A 16,153-nucleotide genomic window follows, 5' to 3' on the forward strand; every position below is an offset into this window, starting at 1 on the left:
TACCTTGTGAACATAATTTCCTTATACATCAGTTTGAATTGTCTCATGTTTGGACATTTCTTTAGCACCACATTTAGACTGTTCCACAGTTTCACTCCACATATCGAGATGCAGTGTCTTCTCATGGTAGTGCGTACATTTAGCACTTTTAAATTGAGTTCTCCCCTCAGATTATAACCCCCCTCCCTATCAAAGAACAATTCTTGAATGTTTCTTGGAAGTGCATGACTTTTTGCTTTATACATTAATTGTGCCGTTTTAAATGCCACAAGATCATTTAACTTCAATGTCTTTGACTCCAGAAACAATATGTTAGTGTGATCACGATAACCTGCAATGTGAACTATCCTTATGGCCCTTTTTTGGAGTATAAAAAGTGGTTGTAGTGTAGACTTATAATTGTTTCCCCAGACTTCAGCACAGTAATTTAAATATGGTAAAACTAGTGAACAGTAGAAAATGTACAGTGATTTTCTATCCAGAATGTGCTTTACTTTACTCATGACTGAAATGCTTTGTGAGAGTTTAGATTGGACATGTGAGATTTCCAACATATTTTATGGTCTATTATTACACCTAGGAATTTATTTTCATAAACTCTTTCAATAATCACATCATTTATTTTAACTTGTACCTGAGTATCCAATCTACAGTTTCCAAACAACATAATTTTAGTTTTGCTCAAGTTCAATGATAATTTGTTTCTATCAAACCATTCCTTCAATTTCTTCATTTCAGATGTGATGACCTCTAAAAGCTGCTGGACATTCTCACCAGAAAAAAAAAGATTAGTGTCATCCGCAAATAAAGTATATTTAAATATATTGGATACTTTACACATCTCGTTAATGTACAAGATGAACAGTTTTGGACCCACCACTGACCCCTGGGGGACACCACAAGCAATGTCCAAACATTCAGATTTATAATCTCTCATTGTCACAAATTGTTGTCTTTTATTTAGATAGCTTTGCACCCAGTCCAATATTTTCATTTTATTCGGAAATCGACCAGTTTTGAATGATAAATTGCAGATGTGCGTGAGTGGTTTTGAAATCCCACTAATGAAATTTTTTACTATTTTCATATCTATTTCATTACTGTCTGTAGATGTCTTGTTTTTACATGTATTAGTAGTTTCTATAATTTCATTTTCATCTACCGCTTCCAGAAACATTGAACTAGGATTTCCTTCAATATAATTGTCTATGTCTTCAGGAGTCACTGGATCTGGGATTTTCCCCGCTAATTCTGGTCCAATATTTACAAAAATATTATTAAAGTTGTTAACCACATCATCCATATTGCTAGTAGTTTGATCATTTTCCATAAAATACTGAGGATAGTTTATCTGTCTTGATCCATTCCTGATAATACCATTTAATATCTTCCAAACACCTTTAATATTATATTTGTTGTCATCTAATATTCTACTATAATGATCCTTCTTACATCTTCTCATAATATTAGTCAACTTATTTTTATATTTCTTATATTTATTTTCTGCCTCTTTAGTTCTATGTTTTATAAATTCTCTATATAGTGTATTTTTCTTTTTACATGCATTCTGTAATCCCCTTGTGATCCATGGGCTGTCTGAGTGTTTATGTTTACTGCTATATTCTTTTATTGGACAATGTTTGTGATATAATAAGTTAAATATAGATAAGAATGTTTCATTATGCTTTATCAGTGTCTTCCTCTTTATATATTATCTCCCAATTTTGTAGTAGCAAATCATTTTTGAAAGCATTCATTGATTCTTCAGTCCTTACTCGTTTAAATTGTAGTTTATTGTCCTGCTTGTTTTCTGTGTAGTTGTTGTCATAAACTGTAAAAACTGGTAATGGTCGCTGATGTCATTTATTAGTAATCCACTCACTGTATTGTTTTCTATAATGTTCGTAAATATATTGTCTATCAGAGTGGCACAATGGGATGTGATTCGGCTGGGTCTTGTGATTTTTGGATAAAGGCTCAAACTATAGAATGTGTTGATGAATTCCTCAGTCATTTTATGTTTGTTTGGATTTAAAAAATCAATGTTAAAATCCCCACAGATGAAAATAGCCTTTTGATTATTGTTTATATACATTTCTTCCATCCAGTCCTTGAAAACTTCAATATTTGAACCTGGTGCTCTATATACATACAGCTCACACTTATATGTTTCTTTTTTTCTACACATATTTCTATTGTTATACATTCTAATAAATTATCAATCACATTTGTCATTCTTTCTACAATCTTATAATTCAAGTTATTATCCACATACACAGCCACTCCTCCTCCACTCTTATTTTTTCTGTTCATATAGTTGAGTTCATATCCGACCATATTGGCAGCAAGTGTTTAGTGGCTTAATCAGTCCCCAATTTTTCCTTCTCGTGTGTGTGTGTGTGTGTGTGTGTGTGTGTGTGTGTGTGTGTGTGTGTGTGTGTGTGTGTGTGTGTGTGTGTGTGTGTGTGTGTGTGTGTGTGTGTGTGTGTGTGTGTGTGTGTGTGTGTGTGTGTGTGTGTGTGTGTGTGTGTGTGTGTGTGTGTGTGTGTGTGTGTGTGTGTGTGTGTGTGTGTGTGTGTGTGTGTGTGTGTGTGTGTGTGTGTTTCACCACCAGTTGACAGACTTGTACACCATTTACATGCAGAGTTACATCTGGAATTCACAGCTTTGATGCCCGTGGCTACATCCGTTGATATTTGATGAGCGAGGATCAAACGTGGCAATGTCTCGTTGCATTCCTAACCCCTCACCCAGTCATTCGCAAATAGGAAAGCAAGACACTTAGCAATTCACACATTTTCAGAACAAATCTATGAGTAATTCATGAAGGACACTGAGAAGCCTTCCACACAGGCATACAGTGAATATTCTCATCAAGACCATACATTTAATCAAAAAGCCATGAACACCCCTTGCTGTTTACTTGACAATTATCGCTTTCGGACATGATATGGAAGAATCCTGCTGTGTCTGCATATTAATGTCATTAATACATTTTAACACACATATGCCATCTTTATATGTTTGAATATATTCTTTTGAAATAACATTCATCTTGTGGACGTACAGTATAGCCTCTATATGCAATGTGCACTCAAAACACCCGCCAGTTTCCACATACAGTATGCCATCAAGTATCTCATTCACAGATATATAGCCTGCATGATGAAAACAAAGTGATAAATAAAATGCTTAAAAAGAATGAAATGCCACAGCACAAAAGCTAGTCACACCAACCACCATGTCCTGCCGCTGTGTGCTGTAGTCTCAGCAGATGAGTTCTACAGCAACCCACCCCAAGCCATTTCCAAAAGGGCAGTCAGGGCTGGCACAGAGAGAAAGACCTTTCAGTTATTACTATGGAATATCCAGCGTTGCATTGGATTCCTCAGGGAAAACCACTGATGTGTCCTGTGTGAAATAGTATGGCTAGACTAGTCTGCTTACTGCATAGAAGTTAGGTATCCCAGTGCTGGTCATGCAAAGTTGAAAGTTGAATTTTGAACTTGCGACCATGCCGCTCTGTTTTATTAATTTTGTTCACCTTCACGATGTCACCGGATTTGTAAATTCCATTTGTGTTTTGCAGTTAGCCCTCCCCGTGCCCCATCCCCCATACCCTGCACCTGCTAATGTCCTGATCTATGCCTAACCAGCACCTCCATATATACGGTCCATGTTGTTAGATTACATTTTAATTTTGTCATTTAGCTGACGCTTTTATCCAAAGCGACTTACAAGTTATGTACGATCAGCAGGAAGGGTACACTCTTTCAGCTGAGTAACGATGTTCATCAAAGTGTTGAAACTTGAGTGCTGCAGTGTTGAGTGCATACTAGTAGAGACTATTATTAGGAAAAGTACATGATAGTAGAATACCGTAATATGGTTAGTTTTCTTTTTTCCACTCATTTCAGATATTGAGAAGTGTGTTTTCAAGTCAACAGCGTTTTGTTTTTAGCAAAGTGAACAATAGAACAGCAGCTGAGTTAGAATAATGTTGAGACAAAACAAGGTTGTAGACTTCAAGGTTTTTGCCTTCCTCATTGCCTTTCTCCGCTCTCCCCTCAGGTCAAAAGCGCAAGTCTCAAGCTTCTCCCCAAGGATCACCTCCAGGCCCATCGGTAAGAAGAGTCTCCCTGTGACCTGCTGAACCCTAGAGAGAACAATAATAAAACTCCTAAACATCTAGCTTGCTTGCACATATCTGGGCCGCAGACAACGTCATACAATTTCCCTCTGCACTTACAAGTTGGCTCATATTTTCTCAAACTCGCAACGTGCGCTCACACACCAAGCATAGCTGATTGTTTATTATATATAGTCTGGTGGTAAGAAAGACGAATAAGAAAACTCACCCCAGCTTTGTTAAAATCCACTTTTAAAAATTAAAATGCTGTGTTACCATGGAAACGGCTGTCTACTTTATTAAATAAAAGTAGATCACCAGAAGAAAAACACAGAAGTAAACGTTTAAAAAAATGCTGCTATAAAAGTGAGTTGAGTTTTCCTTTTTTGCGTTTGTTACATTCAATCCTAAATTGACTTGCCCTAGAGGCCTGATCAGTCAGGAAACGATGGCTTGTTTCCCCCCGATAGGCCTTGAATGTAAGCAGGTGGACACAGGCAAACGGACAAGTGTTATCAAAAAAAATATTTATTCGCACAACTAATTTAAAGAACAAATAATAATGGAGAGCTGGGTGCTCCATGGTTCAGGATAGAATAAAGTAAAAGCACATGGTCAAAAATAGAACAGCAAAAATTGTCAAAAGGGTGGAAATGTTCAGAGCACAAAATGAAGGAGCACTTCTGGTGAGGTTCTGGAGACCAAGTGATGAGCGACAGTGACGAGGGAACTCCTGCAGACTGCACTCTGAGCTGCTTTCATAGGGCCTGGTGCCTCAATCACCACACCTGTGTAAATTACAAGAAGCGGCCATTTTAATTACAAAGAAAACAGAAGAAACAGTGTGTCAATCACAACCACAAATTAGTGACAACACACTTCAACCACAATGTGAATATGCACCACAGACAGTAAGTATTCCCTCCACCATGTGAAAGTAATACATAACAGCGTTTCTTACCAGACTATATAATATTAAAACAGTTAAGTAGCTGTGCTTGGCGGGTGAGTGCATGTCGTGAGTTTCAGCAAATATGAGCCAACTCGGGGCGCCACAGTGGCACACCACGTAGCTGCGCTCGCAGCATCATCGCAACGTACTGGGTTTGAATCCGGCCCAGGACTTGTGTTGCATGTCTTGCCCCATCTCTTCTCCCGATTTCCTCTGTCTGTCCTATCTGCAATAAATCTGAAAAATGCCGCAAAAAAAAACATCTTTAAAAAGATATGAGCCAACTCATGCTCATAAGTGCTCATAAGGGAAACTGTATACCATGATCGGATACATGCTAGCAAGCTGGGACACTGTTGCAGCTACTTAACATCCACGGAAAAGTAACAGCTTTAAACTGGCTTAAAGGAGCACTCCAATTTTGGGAAATACAGTTATTTGCCATCTCCCTCAGAGTCAGACGAGAAGATCGATATCAGTTGCATCTCTATGTGTCCAGTAGCCCCAGAGAGAGGTCCAGGTGCATGCTATCTTAGCTTAGCACACAAACTAGAAGCAGTAGGGATCAGCTAGCCTAGGTCTATCAAAAGTGAAGAAAAACAACATCCAACAACTCCAAAACCTGATATAAAATTTATATAATTCTTCTCATCTGACTCTGGGGAAGATGACAAATAAGTGAGAGATCCCAATATAGAACATCTGACATTAAATTAATATCAAATCTCAAAACCATTTGACTAATATTGTTGTTAATGGTTCCAAAAAACATCTACAGCCACTCAACACTACATTCCCAATGTTAATACTCAGACGACATATCAGAATGCATGGCTGTAGTCCCATTAAGCTACACCCAATTTAAGAAGTCATACATACATTCCTATGGTCTAAGACAAAAATATTAGTGAAAACAGACAACTCTCCCAAATCCAAAAACTAGAGTGCTAAAACTCAAACTTGTGATGTCATCAAGTATGAAGTCTGGAGCTGATCCATAGACAATACATTGGTGTGTGGCACTGAGAGCAGCCAGGGGAATGTTTCAGAACTGTGAATTCCCCTATATAATAAAGCTAATTTGTGCATAAACAAGACACGCCCAGTTAAAGCTGGACCCGATAAAGCTAGAGGCGACCAATACTAATAGGTAAAGCTAAAGCTAACGGCCGTATCTTTGCTTGAATAAGGGTTAGTAAATAGCATCAAATGCACGTATTTTAAGCAAATATGCAAAACAAAGCAATGCAATTGACGATGAATTGATATCCAATGCAAGCATGCAAGGTACCGACCTGCTCATCGGGAGCAATTAGGGGTTACGTGTCTTGCTCAAGGACACTTAGAAGCGGTGCCCAGGAGGAGCGGGAATCAAACCGGGAATCTTCTGACTACCAGACGACCGCTCTACCGCCTTATTTTATTTTATTTAACCTTTATTGACCCAGGCAAGCAAGTAAGAACAAATTCTTATATACAAAAGCAGCCTGACCTGAGTCACTGTCGCCCCATAGTACTCCAAGTCTCAGACGATGGAGGGCGAATGTAGCGCGAGCTACTGTCAAAAATGCACAACACTTGATAAGCGACATGCTTTATTTTGCCTCAACCAACCATCTTTCTTTTCATGCTGTCCGACAAAATATGCTGTTTATCACACGTTTGTGCACCTCCAGCTGCGCATATTCTCTGGTCTGGTCAATAGCTACAACACTCACCCCCCAGTCACCCCAGTCAGTCACCCCCCCCGGTCACTCACTCACTCACCCAGTAAGAGACTGTGACTCTTATTGGCTGCACCCCAGTTCCTGGGTCATTCTGTGGGTCCACAAAATCAGTCTCCCATTAATTATCAATGGAGCAGCTTCAGACATTATACCTGATGACATCACGAGTCTGAGTCTTACTTCTCTGGTTTCTGGCTTTGGGAGAGAGTCATGTTCACAAATATGGATGGACCATTCCCTTAGTGGCTAATATGTTTGGTATTGTCGGCTTGGCTGCACATTGCCTACCGTTATATTATATAGTATAACCAGAGACTATATATGTACAGTAGCAACTATTAATGCTACAGTAAATTAAATGGCTCCATACCTTTGAGGTCTTCCCACACTAGATATCTTCCACATAAAACCAAAATGGTTTAGGGAAAGGATATAATCAGCACCCTTTTTCTTACTTTTGCATGTGTCCACTGTCCAGGGACATCTTTTAAACACCCTCCACTGCAGATACTCTAAGGAGGCCACTTTTCATAGAATTATTGTCATGGCGTTCCGATCTCGTCAAAATGTGACTGAATGGCATGCAGGACAAGCTAAACGTGGTTGTGAAGGTGTTATCTCTATCTAAAACAGATGGAAGCCGGTTTACTGGTACTTTTTGTGTGAGCTTATATTTCAGAGTGATTGGGTTCATCAAAACAGCCTGGAGCGGTAGTTTTGCATGCACACTCCAGGCATGCAGCAGGCTTGGAGAGGGCACAACTAGAGTGCGTCTATATTTGTATGCCTGTCTCTCTGTTTGGACATGTGACGTGCATGCGTGTGCATGCATGTGTGGATGCATATGCTTGCTTGCCAGTGCACATATGTGTTTGTTAGTGTGTACACACACTGTTCGATGGTCTTATGCATATTTTGGTGTGTCCGCCCTAGCCTCTGCCAGGCAATGCTACAGAGCATGAGTGATGTATCTCAGCCTGAGAGGGGCTGTCACTGGAGGCTGGGGTCTCTGATGGATGTCGGTCTGGGATACAGTCTGACACACACACACGCACACGCACACACACACACACACACACACACACACACGCACACGCACACGCACACACACACACACACACAGAGGAGGGAGAGGGGGAGAGATATCACCGCTGTCTCAGTGCTAGATCTATGGGCCATAATGAGGCTGATTCTCTACTGCTGGTAGATTTTGATTAAGCTGGCCAACTAAAGTCTAGTCCTGGGAGCCTCTCAGACCTGTAGCGTTCAGCCTGCAGCTCTCCAGCCTCACTTTCTTTCAATGATAAATAGACATGTCACTGTATGTGAAATTAATATATTGTCTTCATAATGGACCATAGGAACAATGAACTATAGTCAAACTATAGAATTCATGGGTTGTTGTTTTTTTGCACACACCAATTACTATAGAAACACTATAGTGTATCACTATAGAAATATCATATACCTAGTGTTTCAGGAATATTCCATCTATTCATACATTTCTAATATTCCACAACAAAAATACTACTATTTACTACTATAGTATTGTCACAAACCGGCCACATGGCCATAACAAAGAGGGAAACACAGACAAAGTTGATTAAGAAATTATCAATACATACATACATGAAATATATATACATAAAAATAGATCACTAACGAAAGTGCACAGTGGCGTGTGAACTAAAAACCTAGCAATAGGGAAATATAGCACCACAGGTGATGTGGAGGAGATAAACCTCAGATGGGCTGTTCAAAGGAGGATCCCCCATCTTGTATGTCAGTGATAATTATAGTGTTGATATGGATGATAGATGGGTGGAGAATAAAACAGGCGAATAGTTGGTATGTATGTACATATACATGTAATAAAACACATATATGTACATGCAATAGCAACTAAGGTACATTTTTGAAAATGTTTTATAAAATAGAGCTAAGAACAACAACAACAAAAGAAAAAGCATAGGGAAACGAGTGCTTGTATGAAAATAAGATAAAGGCTAAATGTGTATAGGTGTAATGATGTAGAATGCAAACATAAATCAAAGGCATCAAACAAAACTAACGGCATCCCATAAGGATAGCGCCCAGCAACTGAGCTCGAGAGTGTTTTAAAGGGAGCATGGGAACACCGGGCCCAGGTATTTTGCTGAGTAGCGCTCCAGCCACGCCCACCTCCAGTACCTGTCAACACATCAACGTAATAGGCGGACAATGGACAGACCGTGGTCCACAGAATCCATCTCCGTCACAATACAAAAACATATTACCTACCAAAAAACACCACAATAAATGTAAACATAACTTGTCCCCAAACAACCTACTAGTAGCTACATAAGCAATGACCAAAGAAAACAGAGAAGAACGAAAGATGAACTAATCCAACACTGGAGCTTGTGAGACTGCAGGATATGGTTAGGGTATCGCAGGGTGTGCAGAAAGGTAAGTTGGTTGTGGTCAGTCAAGTCAGTCAATGGTGCCACAACAGTTGAAAGATTCTTACAAAAACAGGGGTAATAACCTACCATCCCCAAAAATATCATGAGCTCCTTTTTAGTGGCAGGTCTTGGAAATTTCTCAAATACTTTGGCAAGGACAGGAGCCACCTACCCCTGTCTCACCACCCGAACGAGCAAACTCTCACTTAGCCAGATTCACAGTAAGCTCTGCCAAGCGAACCAACAGTGCTCTAACCCACTGCATGTGAGAAGACCTGGAATCACTATATACAACCAAGTCGTCCATATAGACAGCACAGCCAGCCAGCCAGCCCAGCCACCACATGGTTCATTAAACATTGAAAAGTAGCCGGTGCATTTTTCAAACCGAAGGGCATCACTTTATAAGAATATAGTCCATGTTTCTTGTGATTTATCAAGAAATATCTACAGCAAGAATTCTGGGTCTCAATGAATCCAAAATGTCAATGTGGTTAGAAGTGGTGGAGAGAATAAAAGCTAGCTTATAATGGTAGTGTCTGGTTAGGAGCGAGGGATAATGGAGGTACTATCCAAAGAGGGGTCCGGGAGGGGGGGGGGGGTTCGAGCTGGAGCATATGTGTGTAGGTTTTTAGATAACAGGTATTATGGGTATATCCTGTATAAGACATTGGTATAAATGGTAATTTCGTTGGATATACACTGTATATTAATTGTAACTGAGGGGTTACAAAACCCTGACTGTATTAAAGATTGTGATAGATTAAACCACTGCTAGTTATGTACTTTAATTACTGGCCAGACAGTACATCAAATATAGATGGTGAACACCCACAAGAATACGGCATTGACAAAGAAATAGTATTTGCGGGTAATTTATTATTATTAGGCAACGTTAGGTTACAGAATGAGAATTAGGGTCGCGCTTGTATGGCGAAGAATATACGTAAAGTCAGTCAAGAGCATGAATCACTAAGAATAGCAGGAATCCTACGATGGGTCTAAGTTGACACCACCTGTCGTATAGTAGCAACTATATAGGGCAACACTGGTACCGACTGGAGACAATGGGTTCCCTCCGGGGGTGTAAGGCCTGGAGGGTAGAGGAATGTTCGGGTACTCCGTCTGATTCAATGAGGAATAAAGAGACTCCAGGTACAGGAGTCGGTCCTTGTAAACTTGATACAACTTGATCAGCAGCAAAGTAATAATTGTAATCCAGATGCTCGACAGCATTGATGACAGCTAGCCAGCCCCGTCCACGAGGCCGACCCGAGTTGTAATCCTCACGAGGTTGAATCCCAAACCATAGTGGAAATCAACGGTGCTCTTCTCCGGGTACCACGTTCCAAATCAATATAATCCAACCAGGAATGGTTCTGCAATCGCCGACGCCGATTCTCCTGTGTACATGTCCAACGGTTCTCCGCCTAGGATTCCTCGGGTGTGGGCGACGTATTTAGGCCACACAGCCTGGTTAAGTACACTAGCTAAAGACACGACGAACCGATGGGTAATGCTACACACGAAAGAACTGTGGCCGCACGATATACAATAAATGAACGACTATTTACTTCACATTAGATTAAGTCGAACTCAACGTTACTTCATTAAACTCTGACACTTTTACCATTCTATTCGCACACGGTTCTCAATGCTCTGTTAGACGCAAGGTTGCTCACTTCACTGTTTTACCGAACTGCCGAACTGCTACTGTTCGCACCTGCGCCGTATTTATACTTAAGTGAATATCTAGTCCCAACCTCAGTCCTTGTCTGGTATTACTACGCTGACTCCGGGCATGTTCCGACATGCCTGCAGTTGTCTTTGAACTTGCCGTTGGGGGCTTGCGCGCTGGCGCCTGGGGGCGCTGTCCAATAGGAGAGCGAATATTACTCTGGTTTAAACGCAGGTAAAGGGATATTCTGTGTATATATATAAATAATATACAAAGTATATCAAACAATAAAGGTAGATTCTCAGTTTAATCTGGCCCTTCACAACATTAATGCTTGTGTATCTTATCGTGTGTTGTCATGTTTGTTTATACAGTATGTGTGTTTAAAAAATAATAAAAAAAAATATATAGTCCAGATAGAGTTATAAACGCTGCTATTTCTTGTGCTCTTTTGGACAACGGCACCTGCCCCAGTACCCCTTCAACAGATAAAATTTCCTGACATATTTAGAGGCACTGACCTGGTCTACACAATCCTCCATACGAGGCAATGGAAAATAATCGTTCTCTCTTTTGTCACTTTGTTGACGTTTCGGAAGTCTGAACAAAACCTTGGTGTTTTGTCACTCTTAGGCAAACCCTGTACTTTCTTGTCACTCTGCATCAGAGTTTTTCCAAATGCTGGACAGTGTCAACCTGACACAGCACGTGCACGTCCCCACACATGACAGGGGGCACACACTTGACCTTGTGATTTCCGACCCTGCTGCCCCTATTAACAACCTGTCTGTATACGACCCGGGCATGTCGGATCACATGGCCGTTTCCATGGAGATGCTGCCCCCCCCCCCCATTCAAAGCCCAAGCGCCAGATCTGTTTCAGAAATATAAAAAACATCAACCTGGACGCTCTGGCCTTGGATCTCCAACATCTTGCCCCTCCTGCCTTCCCCTCAGCCAGTGACTCGGTAGGCTACTACAACAAAGCCCTGAGTGGCCTCCTGGACGTCCACGCCCCCGCGAAAACCAAGATGGTCACGTTCTCACGCTCTGCCCCCTGGTACACCAGCGAGCTGAGGGAGATGAAGGTGGCTGGCCGTGTCCTTGAGCGACGCATCACTGCGTCGGGACTCCGTGATGGTTCCGTGATGCCTACTGTATATAGCTGCCCCTAACACCTGCAGTATTGAGGCCTCTCCTGCCCAGCACAGCACTGAAATCCGTATCTCAATGTTCAATTCCTCATGCTCCTCCATACTCCTCCTTAAACTCAAAAGGCCCAGACCTAGATCTCAGCTCTGGCTTGATGAGAACACCAGAGCGTTAAGGAGACAGTGCAGACAGGCCAAGCGCATGTGGAAACACAATAAACTGCAGATCCACTATGAGATCCTTAAAAATCATATCAAACAGTATCAAGAGGCAGTTAAGGTGGCGAGAGAAAAGCACTTCTCAGAAATAATTGCCAAAAATTGTCACAATCCCAGAGTCCTTTTTTCTACCATTAACTCTTTCACCTCCCCTCCTCCCGCCCCCTGCCCTGATGCCTCCCTCTCCAAATGTGAAGAATTTCTAAACTTCTTCATCAGGAAGGTGGAAACCATCAGAGTAGCCATCTCATCGTCCTCCTCCACCCCCCTTCCTACCCAGCCCCCCTGCCCGGCCCCCCTCCTGCCCAGCCCCCCTGCCCAGCCCCCCCCTCCTGCCCAGCCCTCCTGCCCACTTCCCCCTCCCTCCCACCCCTCCTGCCCAGCTCTTTTGAACAACTTCCAACCCATCTCTCTAACCACTCTCAGAGAGCTGGTGGCAGGCATGTGGACTGTCACATCCCCCCTTGATGCCCTCCCCACCCATCTTCTAAAAGAGTCCATGGACATAGTAGGCCCCAGTATTTTGTCTATCATAAACAGCTCTCTGGAATCTGGCTCTGTTCCCTCTTCCCTTAAGCACGCCATGGTTGAGCCCCTCTTAAAAAAAAACTCTGACACAGCTAACCTAGACTCTCTTAAAAACTGTCTTGGGGACATAAAAAGCTGGAAGGCCCTCAACTTCCTACAGCTAAATGAAAATAAAACAGAGATCATTCTGTTTGGCCCCCCTCTTCCACCAACACACTCTCCAACAGCCTAGGACAACTCTCCACCCACCTCAAACCCCACCTCAAGAGCCTGGGTGTAATCTTTGACCCAGAGCTCAAATTCGACCGGCAGGTAAATGCTGTAGTCAAGTCATGCTTCTTCCAACTCCGCAACATCACCAAAATAAAAACAATCCTTTCACCCGTCGAACTGGAAACAGTAGTCAATGCATTCATCACTTCACGCCTTGACTACTGCAATGCCCTCTACACCGGCATCAGTCAGGCAGCCATGTCCCGCCTCCAAATGGTACAACACTCGGCAGCTAGGTTCCTCACCGGCACTAAAAAAAGAGAACACATCACACCAGTCCTAGCCTCCCTACACTGGCTCCCAGTCCCATTTAGAATATACTTCAAAATCCTCCTCCTCACCTTTAAGGCACTATCGGGTGTAGCACCTCTATACATCACCTAGCTCATCACCCCCTACACAGCACCCAGGTCACTAAGATCCTCCAACCAGGCTCAGCTGGTCCCCCCCCCCGCACCAGACTCAAAAAGAGAGGCGATCGCTCCTTCAAGGCCGTGGCCCCCAAACTATGGAACCAGCTTCCCCTGGAGATACGATCTGCCCCCTCGCTGGAGACATTTAAGGCCCGTCTAAAAACCCACTTCTATTCCCTAGCCTTCAATAAACCCTGATTCTCCCACACCCTAACTCACACACTCCCATGCAATTTCATTCTGCCCCCTCCCTCTTGTATCTCTTCTTATGCTCCTCTGTCCCCTGTGTGCTACTGTACTTTGTGTTCCCCTATCCGTGTGTTGTCCTACTGTCCTATTCTCTGAATGTACTGTCTTGTCCTGCTTTTTGTATTTTTGTATTTGTGTATTTTATATCAGGACATTGATTTTAACCTTTGAGTGTACAGCACTTTGGTTGGCTCTTGAGCTTTTAAACGTGCTATATAAATAAATTACTTGACTTGACTTGACTCACCGTGCACAGAGAGGTCTACAGAGAGCACCAAAATGCCTACTCCAAAGCCCTGAAGGACGCTCGGTCACGGTTCTACTCCAACATCATCAACAATACCCCCGGCAATTCTAAACAGCTTTTTTCCACCATACACCACCTCCTCAAACCCCAAACCCAGGCACACAGAGAGACCACTGAGAAGCGGTGTAATGACTTCATGTCATTTTTCACAGCCAAAGTTGAGGGCATCCGCTCTCTCCTCCCCGGCTCCTCTTCTTCACCTGCTCCACCTGCTGTCCTACAGCCTGAAGTCTCCCAGCTCCTCCGCTGTTTCAGTGACACCACGCAGCGTGAGGTCGAGGCCATCATCGGGAGGATGAAGTCATCCACGTGTGCTCTGGATCCCCTCCCCACAGCCCTGGTGAAAGCCAACATCCGCACTATTGGTCCCCTTATGACCAGCACCATCAACCTCTGCTTGCAGGCTGGCCACGTTCCGCCTGCCCTCAAAACTGCCATCATTACCTCCCTCCTGAAGAAACCCACCCTGGACCCACAGGCACTCGTCAGCTACCGGCCCATCTCCAACCTCCCGTTCCTCTACAAGGTGCTGGAGAAGGTAGTTGCGGTGCAGCTCCAAGCACACCTCAGAGACAACAATATCTTCAAGAGGTTCCAGTCTGGGTTCCGCTCTGCGCACAGTACAGAGACGGCCCTGGTCAGGGTCGCCAATGACCTTCTGATGGTGGCGGATGCTGGAACCCCATCCATTCTGGTCCTTCTCGACCTATCGGCAGCCTTCGACACGGTGGATCATTCCATCCTACTGGACTGTCTCCATTCAAACGTCGGACTCCGCGACCTAGCCCTTGGCCTGTTCCAGTCCCTCTTGGCTGGTCGGACTGAGTGTGTCTCCCTTGGAGGCGCAACATCCTCCAACCACCCCGTCACCTGCGGTGTCCCCCAGGGATCCGTCCTCGGCCCCCTGCTGTTCACCCTATACATGCTCCCCCTCGGCCGCATCATCAGCCGGCAGGGTGTGTCGTTCCATTGTTACGCTGATGACACCCAGCTGTATATCCGGATTACACCATCATCACCTTCATCACCCCCCACACTGACCGCTTGCCTGGAGGAGACTAAGGCATGGATGAACCACAGGTTTCTCCAGGTCAACAGCTCCAAAACTCAAGCCATGCTGATCGGTACCCCACACCAGGTCTGGTCATCCACCATCACCACCATCTCCTTCTCCGGTCAGGACATTCCCCTCTCCACCCTTGTCACCAACTTGGGCGTGAAAATGGACCCCCACCTCACATACGAAACTCACATCAAACACCTCTGCAAGACCTCTTTCTTTCACCTCAGCAACATCACTAAACTCTGTTCCTCACTCACCCTGGCAGATTCTGAGAAACTCGTCCATGCCTTTGTTTCCTCCAGGCTGGACTATTGCAATGCACTCCTCATCGGGATTCCTAGTAAAAGCATTCAAAAACTACAAACCATCCAGAATAGCGCTGCTAGGATCCTGATGAGGGTGCGTAAATATGATCACATCACCCCCACCCTCAGATCACTTCACTGGCTCCCCGTGGAACACAGGATCGAGTACAAGGTCTCCCTCCTCACTCACCAGTGTGTACACGGTGGTGCCCCTGCCTACCTCAAGGAACTCCTCACCCCCCAGTCCTCCTCACGCTCCCTCCGCTCCGGCACAACCTACCTCCTCAAAGCCCCTAGGACTAAGCTGCACACCACTGGTGATCGAGCCTTCTGCTCTGCCGCACCCAGACTGTGGAATGCTCTCCCCATCCACCTGAGAGCACCACAAACCGTTGAGGCTTATACAAGGGGCCTAAAAACATTTCTTTTTAACAAGGCTATTATACTTCTATTAATTCTTTTTCATTATTTTAATCTATTTTATTTTTTATGTTCTTCCATTTCATTGGTTGTTTTATTCATTTTAATTGTTTTATTCATTTAACTTTTTGTTTTTATCTCCTGTAGCACTTTGAGATTTTTACAAATGTAAAGTGCGGTACAAATTGAATTTATTATTATTATTATTATTATTATTATTATTATTATTATTATTATTATTATTATTATTATTATTATTATTATTATTATTATTATTATTATTATTATTATCTTG

General features: G+C 43.1%; 1 protein-coding gene across 1 annotated transcript in view; it reads left to right on the top strand.

The window, feature by feature from the left end:
* Positions 1-16,153, top strand: part of nphp4 (nephronophthisis 4) — a gene marked incomplete at both ends in the record, with an annotated part of 904,050 nt that overhangs the window by 453,001 nt on the left and 434,896 nt on the right. The window contains one exon of the mRNA XM_084333446.1: positions 4,072-4,124. Coding sequence (XP_084189572.1) covers positions 4,072-4,124 — 53 coding nt within the window. The remainder of the gene's footprint in view (positions 1-4,071; positions 4,125-16,153) is intronic.

This window comes from Notolepis coatsorum (assembly GCF_963971535.1).
Source record: "Notolepis coatsorum genome assembly, chromosome: 17".
NCBI classification, from domain to species: Eukaryota; Metazoa; Chordata; class Actinopteri; order Aulopiformes; family Paralepididae; genus Notolepis; species Notolepis coatsorum.